The 25,401-nt window shown below is 37.2% G+C and overlaps 1 protein-coding gene and 1 long non-coding RNA gene across 7 annotated transcripts; one reads left to right on the top strand and one right to left on the bottom strand.

The window, feature by feature from the left end:
- The first annotated feature begins 690 nt into the window (after positions 1-690).
- LOC110068877 (uncharacterized) lies at positions 691-16,454 on the top strand. Of its 4 annotated transcripts, none has more exons than XM_089295828.1 (7): positions 691-959; positions 5,253-5,344; positions 5,780-5,850; positions 5,998-6,065; positions 7,722-7,793; positions 7,925-7,991; positions 10,500-16,454. In XM_089295828.1, exons 5-7 carry the CDS (start codon positions 7,748-7,750, stop codon positions 10,831-10,833), a joined length of 447 nt encoding a protein of 148 aa, XP_089151954.1. In that variant the 5' UTR covers positions 691-959; positions 5,253-5,344; positions 5,780-5,850; positions 5,998-6,065; positions 7,722-7,747; the 3' UTR covers positions 10,834-16,454. The 4 variants fall into 4 exon arrangements, with proteins under 4 accessions (XP_089151954.1, XP_089151953.1, XP_089151952.1 ...); XM_089295827.1 differs by having other exon boundaries at positions 5,777-5,850; positions 7,725-7,793; XM_089295826.1 differs by having other exon boundaries at positions 5,777-5,850.
- On the bottom strand, positions 16,388-25,381 carry LOC110068807 (uncharacterized). Of its 3 annotated transcripts, none has more exons than XR_002298810.2 (4): positions 24,862-25,381; positions 23,595-23,654; positions 22,251-22,367; positions 16,388-21,458 (listed from the first exon to the last, which is right to left on the bottom strand). It is a non-coding gene; the product is annotated as an uncharacterized LOC110068807 (long non-coding RNA). The 3 variants fall into 3 exon arrangements; XR_002298811.2 differs by lacking the exon at positions 24,862-25,381 and adding an exon at positions 24,391-24,512; XR_002298809.2 differs by lacking the exon at positions 24,862-25,381 and adding an exon at positions 23,764-24,366.
- Positions 25,382-25,401: the final 20 nt, after the last annotated feature.

The following is a 25,401-nucleotide window of genomic DNA, read 5'->3' as shown; positions in this document are numbered from 1 at the left end:
CTAGTAACGTACATTTAAAGTGTCCAGTTTTTACTATGCGCAAATAGTTTGATCACCTTCCCTTTCAAATCAGCGTGGTTGCAAAGGTTTATGTCAGAGAATAACAAGTGATGTGTCTTCACAGCGTCCTTTTCTTAGCGCCAAGGCCCCACCGGCTAAGAAAGACAGGCGGCCCTGGGACTTAACTTGAATTTGCATTACAACTAACCCACTCCTTTCCACGAGGTTCTTGGAAGCTTCTTCATTAGTCTGCAGTGCAGGCGTTATTTTGGAGCGGAACGCTAGATAAATCGGGTTTTCGATGCTGGGGCCCGTTTCTCGAAAGTCCCGAAAACTTTTCGGGCCCGAAAAGCCATTTGTGAACCTACCAACCGCTTGTTCAGGAAAGCCGATTTTTTAAACATGTTTTGAAGATAACAAAAAGCAAACTGACCGTAAAGTTTGACGACTTAAATCCCCTCCGTTCTTGAGATACAGAGGGAATCGTGACACCCGAAAATAGCCCGTAAAGTTTCGGGACTTTCGAGAAACGGGTCCCAGGACCGGTAGTGGGTTGGTGCAGAGGGTGAGGAGGCAGCGGCGCCGCCGGAGGGGGCAGCGGCGGCGGTGGCGGGGGGGGGGGGGTTGGGACACTTTTTTCCACTTAACACCTACTCCCTCGGCAAATATTTCCTCGCCCCAATTCTCCACAGTTACCAAATCCAAGATGGCGGCTTAATACGAAAATACGAGAATGTGCACTTGCGTGCCCAAAATACGCCTGCGCTGCAGGCTACTTCTTCCTTCAAACCTTTGCCTAACGGCTTAAATTGTCTACATTACAAGAAATGTTCCCAAACGTGTCCCAGACACAAACTTTTGGTGGTGGAACAAACTGGAGGGAAATTCGCTCAAACTGCCAGAAACACAAGAGAAACAGCAAGCGAGCTCAAGATGAGCAGTGTTGTCAGTTGACTTCGGTATGTATTGCTACTTTTGGTTACTTAAATGGTTGAAAAGACTTTTACATGCTTTGAGACATTTATTTAGCCAAATAAATCAACATTCAATGGCAACATTAATTTTTACAATAACTGTCTAATTTCTCGCACGCTGATTGGCTCATTTTTATCATCAATGAGAGTACAGACGGATAAAATTTTAATTTATGCAAGCTTTCAAGTTCAACGTTCAGCTGTCAAACTGTAAACTTTTTAACCAATGAGATTTTATGGACTTTTTTAAGTAGCCAATCAAAAAGAGAGAAAAGCTAATGACAATGTTCGCATCATTTGAATAAAATTCACTTATCTTTGTTTACAGCAAGTTTACGGCATGTTTTCCCCTCATTTATTCCCGGCTTTTGACCATTTTGAGGGCTTGTTGTAAAAAACAAATTGATGTCAGTAAAATTATAGACTTCTACTCAGAAGCTGACCGCTTTTCACTTAGGTCTAAGTACTTTTTAACTTTGAATAAGAAATATGCCAGATTTATGTCTTGAAGTATAGTTTTTTCCATGGAATAACTGACATGTGGAATCAACTACTGTTAGATATTTGTTGCTTTGATAATGTAAATATTTTTAAGTCTAGAGTTTAGAAATTTCTTAGCGATATTTAAGTACTTCTTTTTTTTTTCTTTTTTTTTTTCCATATCTCAATGTATTCTTCGAATTTATTATTTTTTGCATATTTATATTAGTTCATAGGTGATCTGTTTTTATATGTTTTTATAAATATATTCCTGAATTAAAATCTCGGCAAAATTAAATCTTAGCCCATATTGTGGTTTCAGGCAAGGTTTATGTAGTTCAGGAGGGGGGAGGGGGACTCCCAAAATAAGCTATATGGGTATGTGCCACTGTGAAGCGTATGGTTTTCAGGCAGTTTGCTGTAAAATCAAGCTGATCATGGTCTAGTATGGGGTAAGGGTTTTGTTGTCCAGGCAGCACACCCTTACCCAAAGATTTACACTGCACTCCCCCAATGTAGCTCACCGCTTTATTACAGTTCACTTGAGATGATTTCAGTTCATAATTTATGATGTCACAGTCAACTTAATTTGATGATGAACAGCTTTTGGACTTCTTATAACTAGTGTCTCACGAACAATCATACAAAGCAAAATTCATGGCACATTTAGTACAATACCTGGAGTGGTCAATCAATAAAAATCGGTAAATCAGACTTGATTGATTAATGATATTGATTGTATCAATCAATTGGTAGAAATTGATGTCACACTTGTTTTGTTTATCGATTCATTTTTATTGTTGCCGATTTCATTGATTTATATCACAAGATTTTTTTGTACCAGTGACATCAGCTAAGCATTGGAATTTTTGCTGTAATTAAATGACAACCAACATCATGTAAATAGTACTTTTATTGGCATAGGCTTATTCCAGAAAAAATCCACACCTCCCTAGTGGATTGGTTTCTGGAAATTCTCTCAGGAGGGAGGGAGGGGGGAGAGGGGAGGGGGGAGAGGGGAGGGGGGGTCAAAGGTCCTGGAAATCCAGGCAGAAAGGGGTTTGAACCTGAAAATGTCTTCTTCCTGGATCATTTCCAACCAAGTGTAACCTCAAACTTATAGATGTGTGACACGTGACAATTGAGCGCTCTCTCTTGTAAATCTGAAAAAAGTTGAAATCTTTCAGTTACATGTATATCTTTCTTTCATGATACACTTCAAGTTATCTACATAGGTTCTTCCATAATTACAGTAAACACACAGAAAGCATATGAAAAAAAGAAGAACATGACAAACACTGTCGTGACAAAGCTCGCTATGAGTGTACAATGCCTGACACTATTTGTAATTAAAAAGTAGTGAAAAACATTCTCTGGTCAAAAAGAATAAAACAAGAGCTTTTGGCTATCAGTCTGTAGCCTTAAACGAATGAAAATGTTGGCACACGAATGAAAATTTATATGAAAAGTGGTCCAAAAGGTTTATAAAACTAGAAGACAAAAGACGTGGGAAAAGAGCTACATGTAAGAGATAAAAATGTAAATGATGTGTGATTACAATAAAATGGAGTATTGCCTAGGCTACTTTTTTATACTGTTTCTATACAGATGTTCTTCACTGCTTTTGTTTTGTGTAGTTTGAGATTATTCAAACTCAAAACAGAAGGCTGAAACAATATACAGAAAACCTCACCGCAAAGTTACAAAACTCAAATCAAATTTCTCACTTATCCTAGGTTACCTTAATCGAGCTTTGAACAACCTGGCCCAGGAACTCCACTTTTAGGCTTTGCTAAATCTACATGTATATATTAGGGTGATTTTCAGAAATAGCTGTTTTCGGCTGTTTTGTGAGTGGAGAGAGACTTTGTTGTTGTGACTTGGCCCATATTTCTGGTGACAAAATCAAAATAAGACCAGGGCAACTGTTGTTTTCAATTTAATTTATTGTGTGACTGATGTTTTGAACAATTTTAAGAGAAACATCCCGGCTGCTCAGAATGAACGGTAGCTTTGTACGATCGATGATGATGACCGGTGATGGTTGAAAGGCTTTTTAATGGGAATTTTTAAGCTGGTGGAATAAAGTTACAGTCGGGAATTGCTTGTAATTCCCAGATACAAGGAATAAAGTCATGTGACAGATTAGATGGAAATGAACACTCCATGTTTAGGCACCCACTCTCTCCCGCACTCCTAACTTAGGTGCCTCATGAGACCGGGAAATCGTTAGGCAGCAGCCTTGATTAATTTATTTGTAAAGGTGGATCAGGAGCGTGTAATGCAGAATATTGAATGTTCCCTTTTAGATTTTGGAAATTATTAATTTAAATAACTATTTTCAGTTCTTTTCGGTTATAGCAGTAAAATGTTAAAAGTGCTCTATGAGCAAAACTGTGAATTTCCCATTAAATCATGATTGACATAGTGTAATCTTTGCTTTATATGAAGTTTCTCTTTTCATAAAACACCCCACTAATCTCTTAAAGAGGAAAACTTACGATAAGCAATAACCAAAGTTTCTTTAACCCATTGACACCTGTGCCGCCCATAACTGCTTGTGATGGGTGTTGGCCTTTGTTCCACTTCTAACGTCATCACCTTTGACCAAACTTGGCTTCACTTATAATCAAGTTCTGCAGGAGGAAGAGATCTTTCCAATGATACTTAGGTTAGAGTGATTGGGTCAATTGAGCTTGATATATGCATGAAAATGCTTAGAAATTTGAGTGGAAAACTTGGAGGAAAATTTCCCTCAACAACACCTATTGCTATTGAAAAGACACTAAAATGGCGTGAAACACATGATTTTCATGTACATGTATAACCAGTTTGTCACTTTTTTCTAAAATTACAAGGAAAATGGCCAAATGAAATTCTTTGTTACTTTATTTTCAGACTACATGCGTGTTTAAGGAGAAGTATAGTTTGGTAGTCAACATTTATTCCACTCAATCAATGAGTACATGTATGAAAATTAAAAAAAAAAAAAAATGGAATCAAGATATCTCACGAGCCAGCCTGGCAACCTGCAAGTGTGAAAAGTTAGTTGCCAGTGAAAAAAATCTGCTTGCATTGGCCATTCTAGTGGTCGCAACGTCAAGCTTCTGGCCTGAGCAAAAATGTCATAAAATGCAATGCTAGTGGAGAGAAAGATATGCTTTTGTATTGCAAATGAATTTGGGAGCAGATTGGAGCTAATTTAGTCTGTGTCCATGCTGGAAATGTCAAAAATGTCTAAAAACTGCAGTTTTGCCAAAAATCTCCAGGTGCTAATGGGCTAACTGAAAATAATGTTTCTGACAGTAAACTTTCACAATTATAAAGATCTTTTTTCCAGACTTTTTATCCACAACAGAAGGGCTATTTAAAAATCTTTTTTACCAATGCAGTAACTCAAAATATTAATTGCCAGACAGATATATGCCAACCATTCCGTGGCTTGAATTAAACCTTTTACAGCTTCTATGTCACCTTTGCCTTACATACACCTGAACAACTGAGATTATCACTTACCCCGACCAGGGGTAAGCTGGAAATTTTTTCCAGGCCTGCCCGACATTTTTCCTCCTGAACTGTTTTGGTTGTCTTTTCTGTGAATTTTTCCAGCCACCTCCTCCCCCTCCGAACAGTAATCTTAGTAATGGATTAACTCTTATTTTAATTTACACTTTCATTGGTTTGTATTGACATGATTGATTTATGGTTGTTTGAACGTTGTGGGCATATTGTTAAATGTACGTATTAAAAAAAATTAGACAGCACGTCACTTATTAAAGTGTCTGTATTACTTATCAGGTAAAACATGAAGCACCTGAACATAAAGTGAAGGGCCTGGAGAACTGAAAGGCCAGTGGTGGATGTGAGATAAAGCTACGTGAAGTAGAAAGGTAATTTTTTGTGTATACAATGTATATGGGAGTTAACAACTCCACATGGCAGCTACAGTAATACAGGTAGTATTCGTGTTAAACTACTGAATTTAAGTCTATGCTGTAGTCAAGTCAATGATGCCATGGATCGGCAAGGGCTTGGCAGAAAATTGGCTTGATTCATTACTGTAGTTTAAGGCCTCATTCAAAAGAACGCTGGATTTTTTTGTTTGTTTGTTGAGAAGGTTGAACGATGAGCTAATTTATCTGGAGAATGCAACACATCATGGGTTGCTGGAAAAATGTAAATAAAGCTGCTGTTCAATTGATCACTTTTATTTATTCAGCATTTTTAATGCAATTTTCAATGTTGCATGTAATAACTTCTACTCAACAGTAAACAGCAACTGTTAGATCTTTCACTGATTAGAAATATTTTCATTCATTTAGCAGGCTAACAAGAAGCAAACAACAACGTGGGGCAACTAAGATCAATGGAGGAGTCAGATACAGCTACAAATCAGGTCAGTTTATGTTTCTGGTACATCTGCGATGTTGTTCACAAGACAGTGTACCTACATCAGTCAAATGTACGACGCTAAAGCATACCAACAGTAAGAAATTGTAAGAAATTGTAACTAACTCAACAATATGTTTGTATCTCTTATCAGGACAAACAAGAAACACATTAAACACCAGATGAATTAGTGGAGGAAGTGAAATAAATTCAACATGGCAGGTCAGTCAAAGTTTTTCTTTACTTGTAGTCAGTGGACTAGTGTATCACTACAATTTTAATTTTATTACATAATCTTGGTGTACAAATTATCCTCTTTACATTACAATTTTTTAAAATTATTTGGAAGGAAAAATATATAAATAAAAGTGTGACCAAAACTGTTAATCAAGGATGGAAATTATGAAAACAACGACTTGAGGAGTGTTTTGAGTCTTGCCCTGGGTAGTACACGATGTGAGTGAAGACATTGTACTGTGATATTTTACTTCATATGTAGAAAGAATCCTGCTTTAACAAATCTGCAAAGTTCTGTGATCATTTGCTGTGAATCTGACAGAAGGCACTGCATAGATTCTCTTGTTCATCTTAATGCATCAAAGGAACATTATCATTGCACACTACAGTTAGAACTTGAATTTAACGCTACATCCAAGGACAACTAGACTTGAGGTCTGGACAAGTCAAATGAGAACTTCACTAATGTCCACTGGACAAATGAAGTTCAATTTTTTTTGTACCCTGAAGCTTGGAAAATTGAGTTGTAGTTGACTAAGACCTCATCCTAAAGAACACTAGGTTATCTTGGTGTGTTGAGAAGTTGAACAATGAGGTAATTTATCTGGAGAATGCAACACGTCATGGGTTGCTGAAAAAATGTTTGAAAATAAAGCTGCTGTTCAATAGCCCTTTCCACGGTTACCTTTGCTCATTTGCATTACAATAAAATCTAGCATGTATGCGAGGCAATTTCGGGCTATTTCGCAGTTTTAGCCCCAAATTGCCTCGCATCCACGTTGGATTACATTGTAATGTAAATGAGAAAAATTAACTGTGAAAAGGACTATTGATCACTTTTATTAATAATATAGTTAAATGGAATTTAACATAGTTAACGACTAGGAGCTAGTCTGGTCAGTAGCGTTTTTATGGGCGGTTGTCAGTGTCTTGGCCGTCTGTGAGCGTTTGGTTAGCGTTTGGTGCGTTTTGTAGCGTTTGATATAGTTCAATGAAATTTTACATAGTTTGTGACCAGGAGCCAGTCTGGTCAGTAGCGTTTTTTGTAGGCGTTTGTTAGTGCCTTGGCCATCTGTTAGCATTTCTTTAGCGTTTGGTGCGTTTCTGTAGCGTTTGCAACAGTCATATGGTCGTGAGAGCCCTGGGGCTGACATTGTCCAGCGGTATATTTGGTTAGTACATGTGTTGTCGTCCCATGTGCTCGCAGTGTGTTCATCGCTCTGTTAGTGTGGCGTTGTGGATTGAATTATAGTTTAGCGGTTCTCGGCGTTCCCTCCCTATCCCCCCCTTTCTTTTCAGCATTTTATTTTATTTATTTATTTATTTATTTACTTATTTATTTATTTATTCATTTATTTTCCACCAATGCCGTCTGGCTTGAGTGTGACGGGTGCCTGTAGGGGGCTTGGCGTGGGGGGCTCGTGGCTTGGTTGCGGGTTGGGCAGGCCAGTCGGGTGTTCTAGCGCCTTGGGGATGTGACTGCAGTTGCAGCCCCCGGGCTTCGTAGGTACCTTCCCTCCACTAGCGACTTGGGCGTTAACAGCATTTTTAATGCAATTTTAAATGTTGCATGTAATAACCTCTACTCAACAGTAAACAGCAACTGAAAGACCTTTCACTGAAATATTTTCATTCATTTAGCAGGCTAACAAGAAGCAAACAACAACATGGGGCAACTAAGATCAATGAAGGAGTCAGATGCAGCTAGATCAGGTCAGTTTATATTTCTGGTATCTGCAATGGTGTTCACAAGTTTACCTACATCAGTCAAATGTACGACCCTAAAGCATACCAACTGTAAGAAATTGTAAGTAACTCAACAATATGTTTGTATCTCTTATCAGGACAAACAAGAAACACATTAGACACCGGAAGATTAGTGGAGGAAGTGAAATACATTCAACATGGCAGGTCAGTCGAAGTTTTTCTTTATCTGTAGTCAGTGGACTAGTGTATCACCACAATTTTAATCACTTTGAGAACAGGTACAGTGTACATGTACCATGTATTTTGGGGTGTGAGTTTGAAAATTAGTTTATTGTACAATAATTATTTCCTAGTTGCTAATTTTCTCTGTTTTCATCATTTATCTGCTTGATAAAGTATTGAAATAATTTGCATGAAGAAAATTATTGACAACTGACATATGGCTCCAAATTTTTATTGACAAATCATGCTATGATGTTGTCATCTTCAATGACAACTAACAAATGATTCCAAATTTTATCTCACAAAATAGTACTTTGATATCAAAATCCTTCCTGATGACTGACAGATGATGTCAAATTTTAACTGACAATCATGCTTCAATCTTAACATCTGCACTGACAACAGACCAATGATTCCAAATTTTATCTGACAAAATCCTGATTTAATCTCAAATCCTTCCTGACGACTGACAGATGATTCGAGATTTTCATCGACAAAATCATGTTTTAATCTCAATGTCCTTAATGAGAAATCCTGTTTTTATCTCAACATCCTCACTGAGAAATTGTGCATCAATCTCAACTTCCATATTGAGTAGTTCCAGAAAATATCCGTACCTTCCCCACGGAAAAGATTTTTTCCAAGATCTCCCTGCCCCACCCCTTTGGATATTCCAGTTACCGCTAAACTTGATACGTATGGGTTATTGACCAAGTGTGAGGTCAACATGGCTGGATATTGGCCAAGTTCTTTTTTTTTTTTTTTGCGTGTTTATGGACTGAGACAGATTTGAGGTCCATAAACTCGCAAAAAAAGAATGAGGCCAATATCCAGCCATCTTGATCGAACAAGCTTGGTCAATAAAGGATTTATTATATGGCGTTCGGGGAAGTTTTTCTTGCAGGACACGGCAGGTAGTCCTGAGCGGGCAAGATAGCTCCATCTTGCCTGCTTGGCAGCCAAACACAGCGCAGGATTTGATTCATCTTGCCTGCTCATGGAGCTAGCCATATAATAAATTTCTTTACTGAAATGTTCTGATCTTAGAGAACCCGTCTCCCCCCAGAAATTTCCAATCCCTTCTGTGGGTGGAGTACAGTACATGTGTATCCATGGATATTTTCTGGAATTGCACAGCGACAACTGACAGATGATTCTAAGTTGTAAGTGAAAAATTGTGTTGTGATATCCATGTCCTACTGACAACTGACGGATGGATCCAAATTATTTTTTAACACTGATCTGTAATGGTATTGACCACTGATACATGAATTGAATATTTAAGCGGCCAATCATATTTCATTTGCTAAATCCTTCCTGGGACCTGACAGATGGCCTGAGAGTAACTGACGGGCAAGTCCTCCTTTGATCTCAGCATCATTGTTGAAATTTTAACAGACAAATCTTGTCTCAATAACAACATCCTTACTCACAACTGACTGATTGGTTCAAATTTTAAGATGATTCCTCAGAAGTGCATTGCACATCCTTACTGTGCAAGATTTTCACACAATATGGCATGTTCTCAAAAGCGTGTACATACACACAATCAAGAGATTTCCAAGCTAAGCTCTGCAGTGAAATAAATGCTTGTTTTCTCTCAAATGACCATGTTGACCTATGTTTTTTATTGCATAATTTTGGTGTAAAAATCATCCTCTTTAAGTTACAAATTTTAAAAAAAATTCTTGGATGGAAAAAATATCTGGCTAAAAGCATGCCCAAAACCGTTGCTTGAGGATGTACAGTGTAGATATTAATATGACCTTGAAAACAAAGACTCGAGGAATGTTTTGAGTCTTTTGGTTCCAAATTGTGTGATTGTAGTAGAAACTATTTATTACATTGTACCATGTGCTTGAGACTTTCTACCTATCAAGTTTTTCCTCAGAACACTTTGCTTCCAGCTACTGTAAAATGTAACATGAACCAACAAAATAATGCATGTGATTAGGCATAAATGGGGTAAGATTGGCCTATTGTATCGCTTTTGCAAGCATAATGTTTTTTTTTAATTCTATTTTTTTTTAAACAATGCTTGGTAGGAAAGGTTGAAGGAAAGTTTTTTGAGAAATCACCTTAAGATACATGGTTCATGTTTTTATCTCAACGTGTTTTCTGACAATTCATAGTTGTCTGCAAATAATTGTAATTGAGAAATGATGTTTTAATGTGAGAATTCATTTTGACAATTATCAATTGACTCCAAATTTTACCAACCAATCATGCTATCATTCTGCCTTGGCATCCTTGATGACCTCAAATTTTAACAATAACAACTGGTAGCTCACTGAAATCAGGGAAAAAAGCAGCGTTTTCTTTATGTATTCTCAAATGAGGAAATTCACTTTTTTGCTGAAAAGTTTTTTCCTGTGGGAACTCCTATATAAAAAAGACGGGGGTACTCGTGGTACCTTTTAGGTGTTAAAAAAGCGGTTTTGGAACCTCTTAGGGTCAGTCTCACAGCGGGAGCTTTTCTGTACCTTAAAGGTTCAAGGATGAAGGACAGAGGACCCAGGACAGAGGACCCAGGACAGAGGTCCCAGGACAGAGGACCCAGGACAGAAGACCCAGGACAGAGGACCCAGGACAGAGGACCCAGGACAGAGGACCCAGGACAGAGGACCCAGGACAGAGGACCCAGGACAGAGGACCCAGGACAGAGGTCCCAGGACAGAGGACCCAGGACAGAAGACCCAGGACAGAGGACCCAGGACAGAGGACCCAGGACAGAGGACCCAGGACAGAGGACCTAGGACAGAGGACCCAGGACAGAGGACCCAGGACAGAGGACCCAGGACTCAGAACAGAGGATCAAGGATAGGACTGAGGGCTGACAACTGGGGATCAAGGACAGTGGATGAAAGCAAGCCTTGAATGATGAATTTTCATAAGTTGAATTATATATATATTAAGGTACATGAGATATTACTAGCAGCAGAGATGGCACGGTGCACCTTGCCCTGAGGGTTTTTCTCCGGGTACTCCGGTCTCCCTCACTCCTGAAAAACCAATATTTCCAAATTTCAATTTAACAAAATTGCGAACACATTGCTGTGGGCCAATTGAGATGAAAATTTCTTTGAGTACTCAAGGTAAACATTAGGTGCACCTTGCCCTGAGGGTTTTTCTCCGGGTACTCCGGTTTCCCTCACTCCTAAAATTCAATATTTCCAAATTCCAATTTAACAGAATTGGCGACACATTGCTGTGGGCCAATTGAGATGAAAAATTCTCTCTGTTTATTTCCTAGTTACATGTGCACATGTGGTTTCACAGTCTCCTTTGCAGCTGTTATTTAAGTCAATGAGCAAATTGGGAAGTCACTTTCTTTATCTTCTGTCTTTTTCAAAGATATCTATTTTAATCATAGGTAAAGGGAAATTCCCAAGTCAATCAATCAATCAATCATTCAAACTCATTCAATCAATCAAACAATCACTCAATAACTCAATAGTTAAGATAAAAAGCCCAGTATATGCAGCTAACTAAAATTTATAGCAATTACTGACCTTTAAATTTATCTAGTTGCAATTTGAAGATCTTTAACAGACATAAATTCCAATACCACTTTGATGCACATGTAACTAGTACCCATATAAACAGAGTATTGAACTGACCAGTGTGTTGTGTGGGTGTTGTTCATCTGCAAATAAGTGGCTTGCTTGCAGATTCTCTCTAGGGGTATTCTAAGACTTTATTGTCACATGTTCCATGAATTATATAATTATTTTGAAACCAAAATATATTCCCTTTCATTATACTAGAGCCGGAAAATTTTGCCAATAGCAATCATTATTACTACAAATTAATTGAAACTCGAATACTGGAAAATCTGTTTCTGATGATTTATTTCTGTTCCTAAAAGAAATTGATTTCACACTTTTTTGGCATAATTATGTACAGGCATTTTGGTGTACCACTAAGGCAGTCAGACATGGCAGGATATAATCATTACAGTAAATTTGATTTTACAGAAGCCACTTATTTGCTCTTGAAAACCTAGTTCCTTCTCCTCACAAGATTCCTATTGAGCAGCTTTATGGTGAAATCTGTACCTTTTTTGTATTGTTCACTTCCATTGGTTTTCCTCAGACTTGAAAAGCAACATCTTTTGCCAACATTAACATAAGAAACCTTTTAAGGGGTGATGGGGGATTGGAATGTTCTCTTCATTTTGATGTCTGATTTTTAAAATATATCATATTTAAAATACTATTGCCACAGTGCGAAGCTAATTACCTTTCCTAACAAGAATTTTTCCTGTTTTTAGTGTTAAAAAAAAAACATTCTTGTAATCCAAATTGTTTTGTTTTGGGAAAGAAGCTGCTCATTAGGAAACTTGTGTTCAAGACAATATTTTACTTGTTTTTTTTGTAGTTTCAATGTTCATCATGCGTTAAAATCATCGGCCAAGTCAGTTTACACTGATCACAATTATTTTCTTTGGACAGGCAACATTTTAATTTTTTTTTTGAATTATTTTGTTTTATTTAGATCAATAGCATGATGGTGCTTGGAACTATAGTATTGCTTATTATCACCTTTGAACAAAGGAAGCTTCCAAAAACTATCCTTTTGTGGTAATGCAAGTAAATTCAATTGGCTGATCAAGAAATTAATAATTAAAATTGAATGCAATACCAATTGGCAGCTTTTCACAAATTTATTCAGTTTATTTAGTTTTATACAAAATCATTATTCTTCACTTGATCAGTCAAAAAAATTAGACTGAGCTAAGTTTTTCCAAAATAATTTATTTATCGTAGATTCAATTATTGAATTAAGAAATCATAAATCAATGCTTAGGATTTTGCAACTTTATGTTATGTTTTCCTTGTCATACAAAATTAATATTTTTTACACGATCAGTTTTAAATGACATGTTTTGACTTAAGTTCTGCTGAAATAATTTATTCAAATTAATTCAATTGTCTGATTGAGAAATAATTGACTGCAATACCAATCGGTAGGAGTTCACAATTTTATTCAATTTATTCAACGTCATCAAAAGCTATGTTTTACTCGATCAGTTTTAAACGACAAATTCTGAGCTTAGTTTTTCTAAAATAATTTCTTTGCCTCCTTTGTTTAAAGGTGCCACAGCAAGCTCATTAGCACAGAAGTAAACAAGTACTCAGCTAAGAAAACACCACAAATTTTGGTGTCATAAAGTCTTCACATTAGCATTGACACTAACGTGTTAAAGATGGCCAAACGTGGGGATAGTTAGAAGAACAGGGGTGTAGAACAGACCCTTCAGATCTAGTGGGCGTTCCTAGTCAGCCATAATAATTGGTATCATAGTACATGTATAATAGAGAGAAAATTAACCCTTACGGTTATTTTCGTTAGGGTTTCGATGCCGTAGTTTTCAGTAGTTTAAATCACTCAGGGAATCAGGCTTTTCAATCCTACTTTTCTCCAAAAGTGTTAACTAAGGCAGATTGAGTATGTCTAAGTATTATTACTACTTAAGTATCAATTCAATATCAGAACTTGTTAGTTAGGGTATAAGTTTTTTTAATTCAAGTGAATAGTTTTTTTTTACTGTGCTAATGAGCTTGTTAGTTTTTTTCTTTGCGGATTTGATATTTTCCTCTTAACTTAGTATATTTTAGATTATTTTCAGGAACTGAGATGGCCCATACACCCGCACACAACACAAATGGTCAGATTTAAATCTAGCCGATCGATGTCCCTGCAGGGTTGTGAAAACTCTTGCTCTGAGGACGGTGTTTCTGACGTTCCTCTGCAATATTCCAACTGAGAAATCCTGGTGAGTTTATCTGTTCCGCTCATTTTTGATGGAGGCACTTGGACACTTTGATGGTGTGGTCGTTTGCTCTCAAGTGGAGAAGGCATCATGGGGGAAGGTGAGAGTTTGCTTTTCATGTCTTTTCGGCTTTACTTGACTATGTCAGAAAACCACACCTTTATTCCAATTGGCTTGAAAGATGTTTGTTTTCAATCAGTGTTTCTAGTAGTTTTCTGTTGTCGAGGACGTAAAACAGTTGTGCTTTTTAGTGCAGGTCATGGGTAGTACATTTCTAGGATGCTGGGGTTAGTTTTGAACAATGAAGGTCACTGATCTGGCTTGACTGGGATTTCACAAGCAACGCTAGATTGAGCTGATAGTCATCTGGGATTCTCCTGAAAGAGCTGATTCTCGTTTAGGGCTTTTCTTAATTAAAAATAATAATTTTCTTTTCGTTTTAATTCTGAAAATAAAAAACAATTTAGGTATCGAATAAAAATAAATTAGTCACAATTACCTTAAGAACAGAATTTATTAACACTATCAGTCCACAGCTCCAAGAAAAATTAAGATTATTGATCGCTTAAATATAAATTACAATTATCTGGAATTACAATTTTGGTTTTTTTTTCTGATTAACTCTAGGAATTAGTTAACCTAAAAGAACTCAAAAGCAGTCTCCTGCGATGGCGTTACTTGAGTTGTCACGCAACACTTCTTCCCGGAGTGTTGCGCGACGATACAAATAACGCCTATGAAGGAAGCTTCTTTTTGGGAAATTTTAATCTTAGCTACTAAACATATAGGTACATTTTCCGTGATCAAAGTTCAAAGCGTGGGCCAATTGTTCATTTTGACTTCCAAAACGTTTAACTAACCTCGTAAACATTTTTTGTAACCAAGCATAGTTTGATAGGAATTTTGTACGCCTATTGTTTATCTTGTCTTCTTTAAATTACTTAATCTTAGGCCAATTGCTCATTTTGATTTCAAAAACCTGAGATTTACGGCGGAAACTTTATTATTTTACGAAGTACATAACTGTAAGCTAATTATCATTAGTATCATCCAACTAGTGGACTAATGCAAATCCTGCATTTTAATTGGCTACGCTACTAGAGGACTATTAGTAATAGTCCTCGAGTAGCGAAATTGGCGCAATCGAGCGTGACGCTTTTTTTCGTTTTATTCCCAAATAAATATTTCTTCAACTTGCATTTGCTAACTTTATTATTGCCTTTTCTGTCCGACTAGTTGGGTGATACTAAAACAATTAGACCCTTCGCCCTCAAGGGCCACGGGTCAATAGCCCATGAGCCTCATGGGCTATTGACCCGTAGCCCTTGCGGGCGAAGGGTCTAATTGTTAAATATTGCATTCCCATACTATAAATACAGCTTTTAAAACCAAGCATATATTTCGTTTTTTTTTTTTCTTAATTTCGTAGGTCAATTGTTCATCTTTACGAACCTAGGAAACGTTTCTCATGGTTTTTACTCTAATACTTGCTCAACTTCGTTGTAATCGTCGGGGATGCAGCGGCAGTTAATCGTGACGAGACGGAGTAAACCGAGCGGTAAAACCTTTCGTCGGGTCGGTTTTGCCGCTCGGTTTACGTCGACTCTTCCGACTTACTGCCCTAAGTTTCCGAGGATCCTTCGTTGTTTAATGTTATTCAAAGCCAAGATTAGCAATAACAAAAGCACAAATAGATTTCAAAATTCCACCGTGTCTGCTTTTTTTTTTTAGACGATTTAGCTGTGAATATTTAATAAGGTTACTATGAATATTTAAACTACGATTCTTTCGGAAAATATTTGGATTTTTTGTACAAATTAGACTCGATCGATTTTAAATAACTGAAATTAAATATCAAAACAAAGTTAACGCAATTCTAGGTGATGTGAACGGACGAAAATCGCCCGTTTGCTTTCGCATTAGTGTTTACTTACTTTAGCATTAGTGTTTATTTACTTTAGCAAAATACGCTTAACCCTGAAAACAAATTACTAGTCTTTCATCGCTTTAACTTTGATCTTATTTGAACATAAGCGAAGATCCCTAAACTTGTATCAGCTTGGACGGTAGAGTTTCCAGTGACTTGTGTTCTTTTGGTGAAGTTTGTGGGAGAACAGTCGGCAGGAGGTTTGGTCGGAGAGTCAGGTCAATGATTTTTTGCGTTGGATTCTTTTTCTTGGCATCCATGGGAATTACTAAACATGACTTGTACATTAGCACTTCCGTTTTTCTTGTCCTCCCAAAGGAAATTTCTAGATACAGTGCTTGGAACACGCATCTTAAATTTTACTATTTTGGCATTAACCTTTTCGCGCATTACTTACGGCTCTCAAAGCTAATAAAAATTCAAATTCAAATGGTGTGGTATTATGACGTAGTTGAGTGAAACCGAGGAGGCATGGGGAGCAAACTCTCACTTCCCTCATTATGCCATCTCCACTTGAGAGCAAACGGCCATATCATTAAAGTGGTCAAGTGTCATCATCAAAGATGGCGGAGCAGATAAACAAACCAGGATTTTAAAGTTGGAATATTAATGTGGAACAGAAGAAACACTTCAACTCAGAGCAGAGTGAAAACAACCCGACAAGCAGGGACAAGATCGGCTAGATTTTTTTTTATTAATTTTTTTTTCACATAATAAAAACGCAAATAAAGAGACAGAGATAGTTTTGTGTGTTGTCTTTTTACCCGCAATCCATCATAACTAACCAGGTAAACACTTGTGTCTATGACAAAGTCCTGATATACAGTGTAATCTGTCACGCAACTCGTCGCGCAATCTTCTCGAAAACGGCGTGACAAGTAAATGAAACATCGAGCCGTGTAACACAACGCGCAACGGACAAAACTTTTGTAAAACAAGACGCTTCAACGGTTACAGAAAGTAGAACTAAGTTCCAACTTTCTTCAATCGCTGTAGCAACTGTTTCGCATAAATTCTGTCCGTTACACGGTATGATAAACGACCCAGTGTTTCATACAACGCACTTGTCACGCCGCCATCGGAAACATTACAAGACTAGTTGCGTGAAAGATTGCACTGAATAACAGGACCACAAACCAAGTTCTGCTTATTAGAAAACCACTACTAAAAATAATGTCTGTCATAAAACTCTCTTTGTACCTCTATTGTGTTTTCGCTGTAGTATTTGCGAGTTGCAAACTGTACTTAGTTGCTCAAGAAGTCGACTTTAAAATGAGTTGGCCCTTCCCTACTTCACGTAACTGTCAAAGAACGTCTTTAGTAAGCGTGACGCAAGTCTTTCCAATTAGGCAGTCCTAATTTAATAGAAGCACGGGCGATTGAAAATCCCCTAGAGTTTGCGAGATGTGAACCTGTACCTCACTGTAGCTCCTTGAAAATAAACAACAAACCCTGCGATGAAATTTCAGCATGTAAAAGAAAACGCTAATTTTTAAAATCCGCGCGGAACGCGACAACGACTTTTTTGCCCGATGTTGCCGTCAAAAGCTTTGGTCCCGAAAAAAAACTAATAATCCGGAAAAGCCATTTTCCAAACTGAGCAACTAAGCACATTTTGTGCCTCACAAATACAGCAATGAAATGAGGTATTAAACACAAAGACGCACTACAAACGGGATTACAAAAACACCGACTGGATAATTAAATGCAATTTTAAATGGTGATAGTAAATTTCCAAATAATTTTAAGAATTTTGCAATACTTCGAGACAATTAATTTTGTAAAATATGAATTAAAGATTAAAATAGTATCCAACTTTGGAGACGACTACATCCTCAAGGAAATTAATGCATGTTTTTAACTTTCTTTGTAATTGTAAATTTTCAAATACTTTTAAGAAGTTTCAAGTATTTCAAGAAATTCTTTGAACATGAATTACAAATTAAATTGTATCCAAGTTTAGAGACGGCTAAATCCTCAACAAAATTAAGTGCCTTTTTAAATTTTTTCTCTGTAATTGTAAATTTATAATAAAGAATTTTGCAATATTTCAAGAGAATCTGTAAATATGACTTCGAGATTATATTGCATGGAAATGTAGAGACAGCTACATCCTGAAGTAGTGCATCTTTGTGGTTCTGAGAGCTTTATAACATACACTGCATTTCAGCAGCGATTTCCTTGTACCCTCATATCACTAACTTTACAGTAGCCCATATCATTTTGTCAAGAGACTTCACTTAAAACACAACCGAAATGGGGTGTAATTATTTTCATGGATTTTCTGGACCATAAAACAACCAAGACTTCATAGCCTAATTTCACAGGGATTAATAAATAGAACAGGTAATAGACATTTATTTTGTACTTATCACTTCAGCAAAAGTTCAAACAAAGTTATGAGAGTTTAGTTTAAAAAATAAATAAAATATCTAAATCACACAGTAAAATCCCAATTTTGATTTCTAAATTCATCAATAATGCATTGTAATAAATCTGCATAGTCAAAGAAATGAGAGTTTGGCAGAAATGAAAATTAAATCTTTTTGAAAACTTGCAACGTTTTTGAACTCCATAAAAAAAACCAATGATAAAACCACTGAATAGCAAAGTGGAATCACGATTTTCATTTTCTACTGATCAATAATTTGTTTTGATAAAGCCTTATTGTCAAAGTAATTGGAATTCAGTAGAAATCGAAACTAAATCTCTTTGATTGAGATGATACACAATTGACATTTTGGAACTTGAAAACACCCTGTAGAACTTTTGAAGACCAAAGTGCAGTTACTATTATTATATATATATTTTTTACTTCATCAACAATTCATTTTAACACTTGCACACTGCACGTAACTGGTGATTAACAGATTGGACAAATCAAAATATTTCAAACTTTTTTCATTGCCAGTTGTAATATTTTCCACGTATTTTACAGATTTGAATAACTTGTGAAATGTATTGTTTTCGAACTCATGCTGAAGGGATAAGTGTTAATAAATAACTGAATGGTGAAGTCACATTTGTACCAATGGGCCACTGTACAGTAACTATCAATACCACAGACATGCATAGCCAAACAGAAGTCAAATGAAAACTAACAGACCACAAACAATAACATGCATTCTAAATAAATTTGTTAAAAGTGGATAACACCTCAGAGAAGAATGTGAATAATAATGTGAATAAACATAAACAAAGAATTCTTCAAAAAACAGCTTTTCAAAGAGTAATAATATTAGTTACTCAGTGTTACTCCAGTTGTCAACTGTAAAAACCGCTGCTAAAATCAATCAGTCCTTAACATGTTTTGATGAGGAGTCTTCAATTTCACAGTTACTCAACTATCAATTTGCCAAATTATATTCACTTTCTTAGCAATTAATTTATCAAGACACTGTGGCCACTACAGCGGAGTTTTTGCTCAGCATGTCAATAAAAATTCATTGGACAACAAAATGAAGTCTCTTGTTTGTTGTTTTGAAGTGGTTAAAAAAGACGTGATGTGTTAAGACCAATCGTGCACGGCAAAAATATTTGATGGATTACAATTTAAAATATACATACACATGTAGAACAAGAATGAATGAAATGATAAGTCATCTACATTCAGAAGTGTTCTCACTCTCCTGAAAAATTACTGTATTTCCTCAGTTGGTCCCTTCCCTCTGTAAAGAGTCCTACCTACCCATTTATTTTTACTTGCTGCTCAGTACCCCTTTAAAGGATAAAAGCAGAATTATACACTCCACCCTCACCCCCCCCCCCCCCCCAAAAAAAAAATCATAATATTCTCTCTGTCTCTGTGTCAAAGATTTATTGACCCATCCATGGAATTCCTTCTTGACAACCTGCCTTAAAGTTTATCTGCAACCCTTCAACTATAAGAAATTGAAGTTTTGTAGTTTTTTCTGACGGCAAGAAAGCATACAATGTACATAACCCCAGGTGTACTTTGTTACATGTACCTATGAACTGACAAGATTGCCATGATGGATGTTGTAGTATTCTTCTCCCTCCCCCTAATTACTCCTATGCCAATCTATTTTTGATTCTAATGATCTAAATGATCTCCAATCTCTTTCACTAATCCTCAGGCCTATCTTTATAAGAGCACCAACCCAACGGTCCCTGGTCCAGTACAATTTTTCAACAATGATGAAAACGTGCAGTTTGCGTAAATGTTTTGGAAGGGGAGAAGGAAGGGGGAGGGAGTGTTAAATGATGAATTTTAGTCAGAATTTCCTTTCACCTCCTTCTATCCAGTATCCCTCATAATTAGCCCCAATGTCTTTCTTTTTCCTGTATTGATCCATATGATGGGTGATCATATTACAGTGTAGCGGTGAAACAGCAGCTCAGCACTCTTTCAGCCATAAATTTCTAAGCCCTTCCAGTTGAGGTCAAAAAGGATAACGATAAATTGTCAACAATAAATTTATACAGATCATCTGATTGTTTTGTGCAATCCCAGAACTTTGAATCAGAAGTATTGATTATATTGAGTCTCCATTCTAACAAGTCTATCCAAATCTCCTTTTCAACCTACAAAATTGCAGTTTTGATATATATGACTATTAAGCCCTTCTTGCAAAGAGCTTCCCCTTCTTATACATGTACATGTATGGGCAAAAATCAGGAAGTCCCACAGGGGTTTCAAGGAGGAAATACAGCAAAAACATAAAATATAACCAAATGAAATGTTATCCACTTTAAAAACTAATTTACTTACTGAGCCAATGAAAGCATTTTAAATTATTTACATGTCTGTGGTATTTTGAAATTAAAAGCAGAACTTGGTTTACATCGAGGAATGCAATGATCAACTCAAAACTAATCCTTAATCTGGGAAACCCTGGGAAATAATAGCGAATCATGACAAGGTTGGAGATTGGCTTGGGGGGGGGGGGGGGGGGGGCGGGTGTATGGGAGGGAGATTGAAGAAGTCATTATGTCCCATTCTGAGGTGCCCAAAGGAACAACTGTCAAACTGCCGACCACAAAGAAAAATAGTGGACAAGTTTCATGAAGTAGTTCGTCTAGTGTGAAAGGACTGATGCTTTGAGAACCTGTCAAGTCATTATGAAAAGGGTAGTAATCAGTGACTGATCAGTTATGGTCTGGTTCACCTGGTTTATTTTTGGTGAAGTTTGTGTTGAGGCTAGTTGAAGAACATCATGTGAGTTCTGTTGAGGTCAAGAAATACTGTAGTGACTACTGTAGGGGCAAGTAGTTGTTGGTATAAGTTAAGTAGTGTCTGTTCTTAGTTAGTTCGATGGTCACTTTTTGAAAGTGTGTTGTACTATAGACTTTAGTTTGAATGGAGGTAGTTCAGTAGTTTGGCCATTATATTTTTGTTTTCAAAGGTACAGTACAAAAGGGAACCTTCCCATTTTCTCCATTTATTCCCTGAACTTTCCCTGATTTTGAAAAATGAAAATTTCCCTGACTATTTTGGATCCTGCAATGATAGTGCATCAATTAAAAAAGGTGCATTTTAATTTTTTTCTGTTGTCGAATTTGATGACTTGGGTACCCTGTAGGGATACCCTTGGGGGATTCCCCCTGAAGGAACCAGGTTAAGTTTTGATTTGATCATTGCATAACAACACAAGTGTTTACCTGGTCCTGGATTGCAAAAAAATATATATATATCATTCTAGAATAAGCTTATGGATAATAAAAATAAATGGATTATGAATAATCCATTCTCCTCCTGTCTTGTCCTCAGGTATTTTGTCTTCAGCTGTTCAAAAGAAGAAATAGAAAAATTTATTTATTTATTTTGAGATACTGTACAATTTAATAATAATAATTTAGATACTGTACAAATGTTTATGGTGTAGTGGCATAACACCAGGTGAAATGGTCCCCAGATTAAGAAGCCTTCCCAAAGTCCTTGAGTTATGATCCTGAACACAGCACTTTACTCAAACAGCAACTTACATCACCAAGGATTATAAATGGATACCAGTAACCTACAGGGGAACACTGTTAATACGGTCACCAACGTGCCATGAAAATTTGGCCGTATTAACAGATTGACCATATTAATGGGGTAGGGTCAAATTTCATGACTGATCTAAATCAAGTGACGTCTTAACAGAAGTAACAGATATTAATATCGCAATTGCACTTCTGAACCACTGTTCCTTTATAAACATCCAGAATGCAGATAGAAATTTTAAAAAATTGAAACTTCAATCGGTTCATACAATATTTAGCCTGGAAAGATGAACATAGCCCTCACCCAAACAATCACACCATACAAACTACTGATACTTCTAGGTTTAAGCCATATACTATATAACTGGCCGAGTGGCCATGTAAACAGGGTAAGATTGTAAAGGATTATACAGGATGGGGTTTAGAGATGTGGCAGTTGGCCGTATTAAAGGCTGGCTGCATTTACAGGGTTTTTCTTCAGTAGTGACATTCCAAAAGTAAAGCCCTGGCCAAACGGACCTGCAAGTAGAGGCAAGCTCAAAACTTGTTGCCTACTTGTGACTTCGTTTGGCCAGGCCTCGGGTGAACTTACGTTGACCTGCGATGACTTGCACTCACTGTGGCCAAGATGACCTATGCATGCAAGTTGATGCAAGTTTTCACAGTTGGGCCGCCCACTGTAGTCAGCTACGTGTATCACATGTGATCACTGATGGAAAATAAACATAAAGCGACAATTAATAAATACCATATGACAGATCATCAATTATTCAACGTGAGGTGCCAGCACTTTTATCCTTCATCTCTTTGGTTACATTTATTTCTCTGTCAAGTTCTGGCATCAACTGATTTGTGAAATGTGTTGCAATTTACTCTACCACTAGTGAAAAATTTTAAGTGTTATTAAAAAAATTAGGGAAAACTAGTGGAATACATACGGTAGTTGGCAAAATTTCTTACTTTAATTTAACCTATCTTGATAAAAAATTGGCTGAAATGGTAACATCGCTTGCAAGCTTTACCTTGTGTGTACAAAACATTCTTAAATGTTGCTAGGTCTGACACAGCTAGAGCATTGATTTAAAGGTCAGGGCATTAATAGGGAAGGGAAATCATAACAGAAAGAAGTCGATTTTGCTCCTTAATAGGGTAAAGATTTTCGGAAGTGCCCCCATCCAATCTTTTTGAGAGTACCTCCTCCCCTGTGGGCATAGGGAGGAGATGTGGTGGTTTCAAATTGACTGATACAAATATGTACAATACAAGTAAAAGCGAAGAATGATCATCGCAGTTAATTTTCCAATTTAAGCAATTGGAAAGAAGAAGCCTGAAAAAATCAGGGCTTCAACGGGATCCCGTTGAAGCCCTGATTTTTTCAGGCTTCTTCTTTCCAATTGCTTAAATTGGAAAATTAACTGCGATGATCATTCTTCACTTTCATCTACAACTGCAGTTCATATATGCATTATTTCATATAAACTTCACATCACAAGTAAAAGCATTTAAAACAAACTAATTTCCAAAACATATAGCAGTTTACACATAAGCTTAATTGCCATGTGTTGTCTGATTAAACAAAGACAAATAATTCAGCTAAGATAAAATTATTCACCTTCTAAGGCAGATATAGCCATTCTGTTTAATTTTATCTTGTCTGCTGTGTGTGTGTGTGTGGGGGGGGGGGGAGGGGTGGGGTGGCAACACTCGCGAGAATACTGAAGATAGCGCCGGTGAGGGGGCAACACTCACGAAAATACACATATGGCGGGGGGGGGTGGGGGGGGGGGCGGTGGGGGGAACATACATTATGATGTTTCAGCAGAACGAAGCTAACTTAGAAGCAAGCTGGAACCCGATCAAAAGGGGAATAAATACATATTACTACAGTTAACAATGTAAATAAATCAAATATATTTTGTTTGTCCAAAAAGCTTACCTGCAATCCGAGTTCAATCGCTCACCAACAAAGCTCTCCAGCTCCAAGCGAAGTTCTTCCCTGAGTATACAACAGGTACACTGATAAGGAGAAAGTCCTTCATACGAACAAAGCATGAAAGCAATACAAGGAAAGATACTAAATACACAGTAAATAAGAACAAATTAACCTTTTAGTCTGCCTTTTTTCAGTCTCGTTCAACTTTCGCGGTTGAACAACATGGACGAACTGTTGTTGCAGAGAATGCTGGGAGCGTTCACTCATCTCGCGCGTTACCCGCGCGAGTTGGTGTCGTGACAATATCCATATTTCAACATCCATATTTTGCCCGGGTAGCGAAATCATTCATGCCTTCACGGATTGATATTTTAGTGAAATCTGTTGTGACCGGACCGAACCTCCCTCTTCGTACCTTCTGGCAGGAAATTTATAGGTAGTTAGGTAGTCAGCCATTAGGCATTTTTACAAATAATAACAACTTGAGTTTGTTAGCACGCGAGGGCAAAACGCGCGGGAATATTCCTCTCATGGCTAACAGTGAATTGAAGAAAGCTACAAGAACGAAGAATTCTATCGCACTGCTAAAACTCTTCAACCTGGTTGTAATGGCGTTTTGCTGCCTCGCGCTAACAAAGTGGGCTATCTTCCGGAAGGGGGTGTTCCACGAACATTTGGGTGACGATGTGCGGCGCGTCGACACTGTAAAACCAAACAATTCGCTATTTTCCCTACCCTTCAGATCAAACCTGATCCTTACATGTAAATCGGCATACAATATATTCAGACAAAGCCTTACCCAGCAAGTGCCGCGGTTTAGAGATCTTCAGACAAGAGACACATGAACTTAGCTTAAGTTAGAAATATTATAAAGTTCCACACTCTCGTATTCTCGGTTTCAGACTGGAACTAGCTTACAATGGAGGCTCCCCGCGTTAGCCTCAGCTGCAAGCCAGTTCCAGTCCAATACTGCGAATACAAATATGGTCTAATGCTGACCGGAATATGCAATCATTTATCAGGCCAAAATGAGCAAATTCAGACCAAACTGGCTTCAAAACTACAGGTATACCCTAACCGATAAGTCCGGTCTAACGAAATGTCCACAAAGAATAATTTTAAAACAGCTTAAAACGGCATTCAATAGAATCTACTGCCGCGGACTGGCTTAAAACTAACCTCTAATGCGCATTTTCATGCGACCAGGCAAACAGTTATAAATCACAAAAATGAATTGTTAATGTTATGTGTGATATGATCAATATCTTACCTTACAATATGCCATGCCATAGACAATTAAGCCAATCAGAACACAGGAAAGCCGTCGTACATTTGACAGCATTACATTCAACCTTCTCATCATGCGTCCCGCGTACGACGCATTGATTAAGTTAGCCACTGTATGTTCTATGGTATGGTTAAAATAGGAAGGCTCGCAAATACTGAAGTTCCTAAAACCCAAATGCCACCGTGAGATAAGAAAATTCTTGGGACCGCAATGAGCCGATTTAAAACTAACATATAATGCGCACTTTCTGATTATAAGCAAACAGGTATAAGTCACAAAAATCAATGTCAATAAGGTTCAAATTCAGGGTCAGATCGAGGCAGATCAAATAACGAAGCGCGCGAAGTCTAAAAATAGAATGCAAATTAATGAAACCCCGCGGGAGTCAGACAACATAAGCGTGTTCCGAGAGAAATAGGAGGAAAACGAACGCCAAATTTTCGTTTTAAAAGTTGTTTTAGGAACACTTGCTCAAGCGCTTGAAAAAGCGTCAAATCTTGTCTGAGTTTGTCTTAGTTATGA

This window comes from Orbicella faveolata, unplaced genomic scaffold (assembly GCF_042242905.1).
Source record: "Orbicella faveolata isolate gen_17 unplaced genomic scaffold, um_ofav_v1 contig_26, whole genome shotgun sequence".
NCBI lineage: Eukaryota > Metazoa > Cnidaria > Anthozoa > Scleractinia > Merulinidae > Orbicella > Orbicella faveolata.
This window is presented reverse-complemented; position numbering and strand designations above follow the sequence as displayed.

Coding starts and splice junctions, on each gene's coding strand:
- LOC110068877 (XM_089295829.1), top strand. CDS start 7,748: ATGGGGCAACTAAGATCAATGAAGGAGTCAGATGCAGCTAGATCAG. Junction 7,794..7,924: donor GTCAGATGCAGCTAGATCAG/GTCAGTTTATAT, acceptor ATCTCTTATCAG/GACAAACAAGAAACACATTA. Junction 7,992..10,499: donor AAATACATTCAACATGGCAG/GTCAGTCGAAGT, acceptor TGTACCTTAAAG/GTTCAAGGATGAAGGACAGA.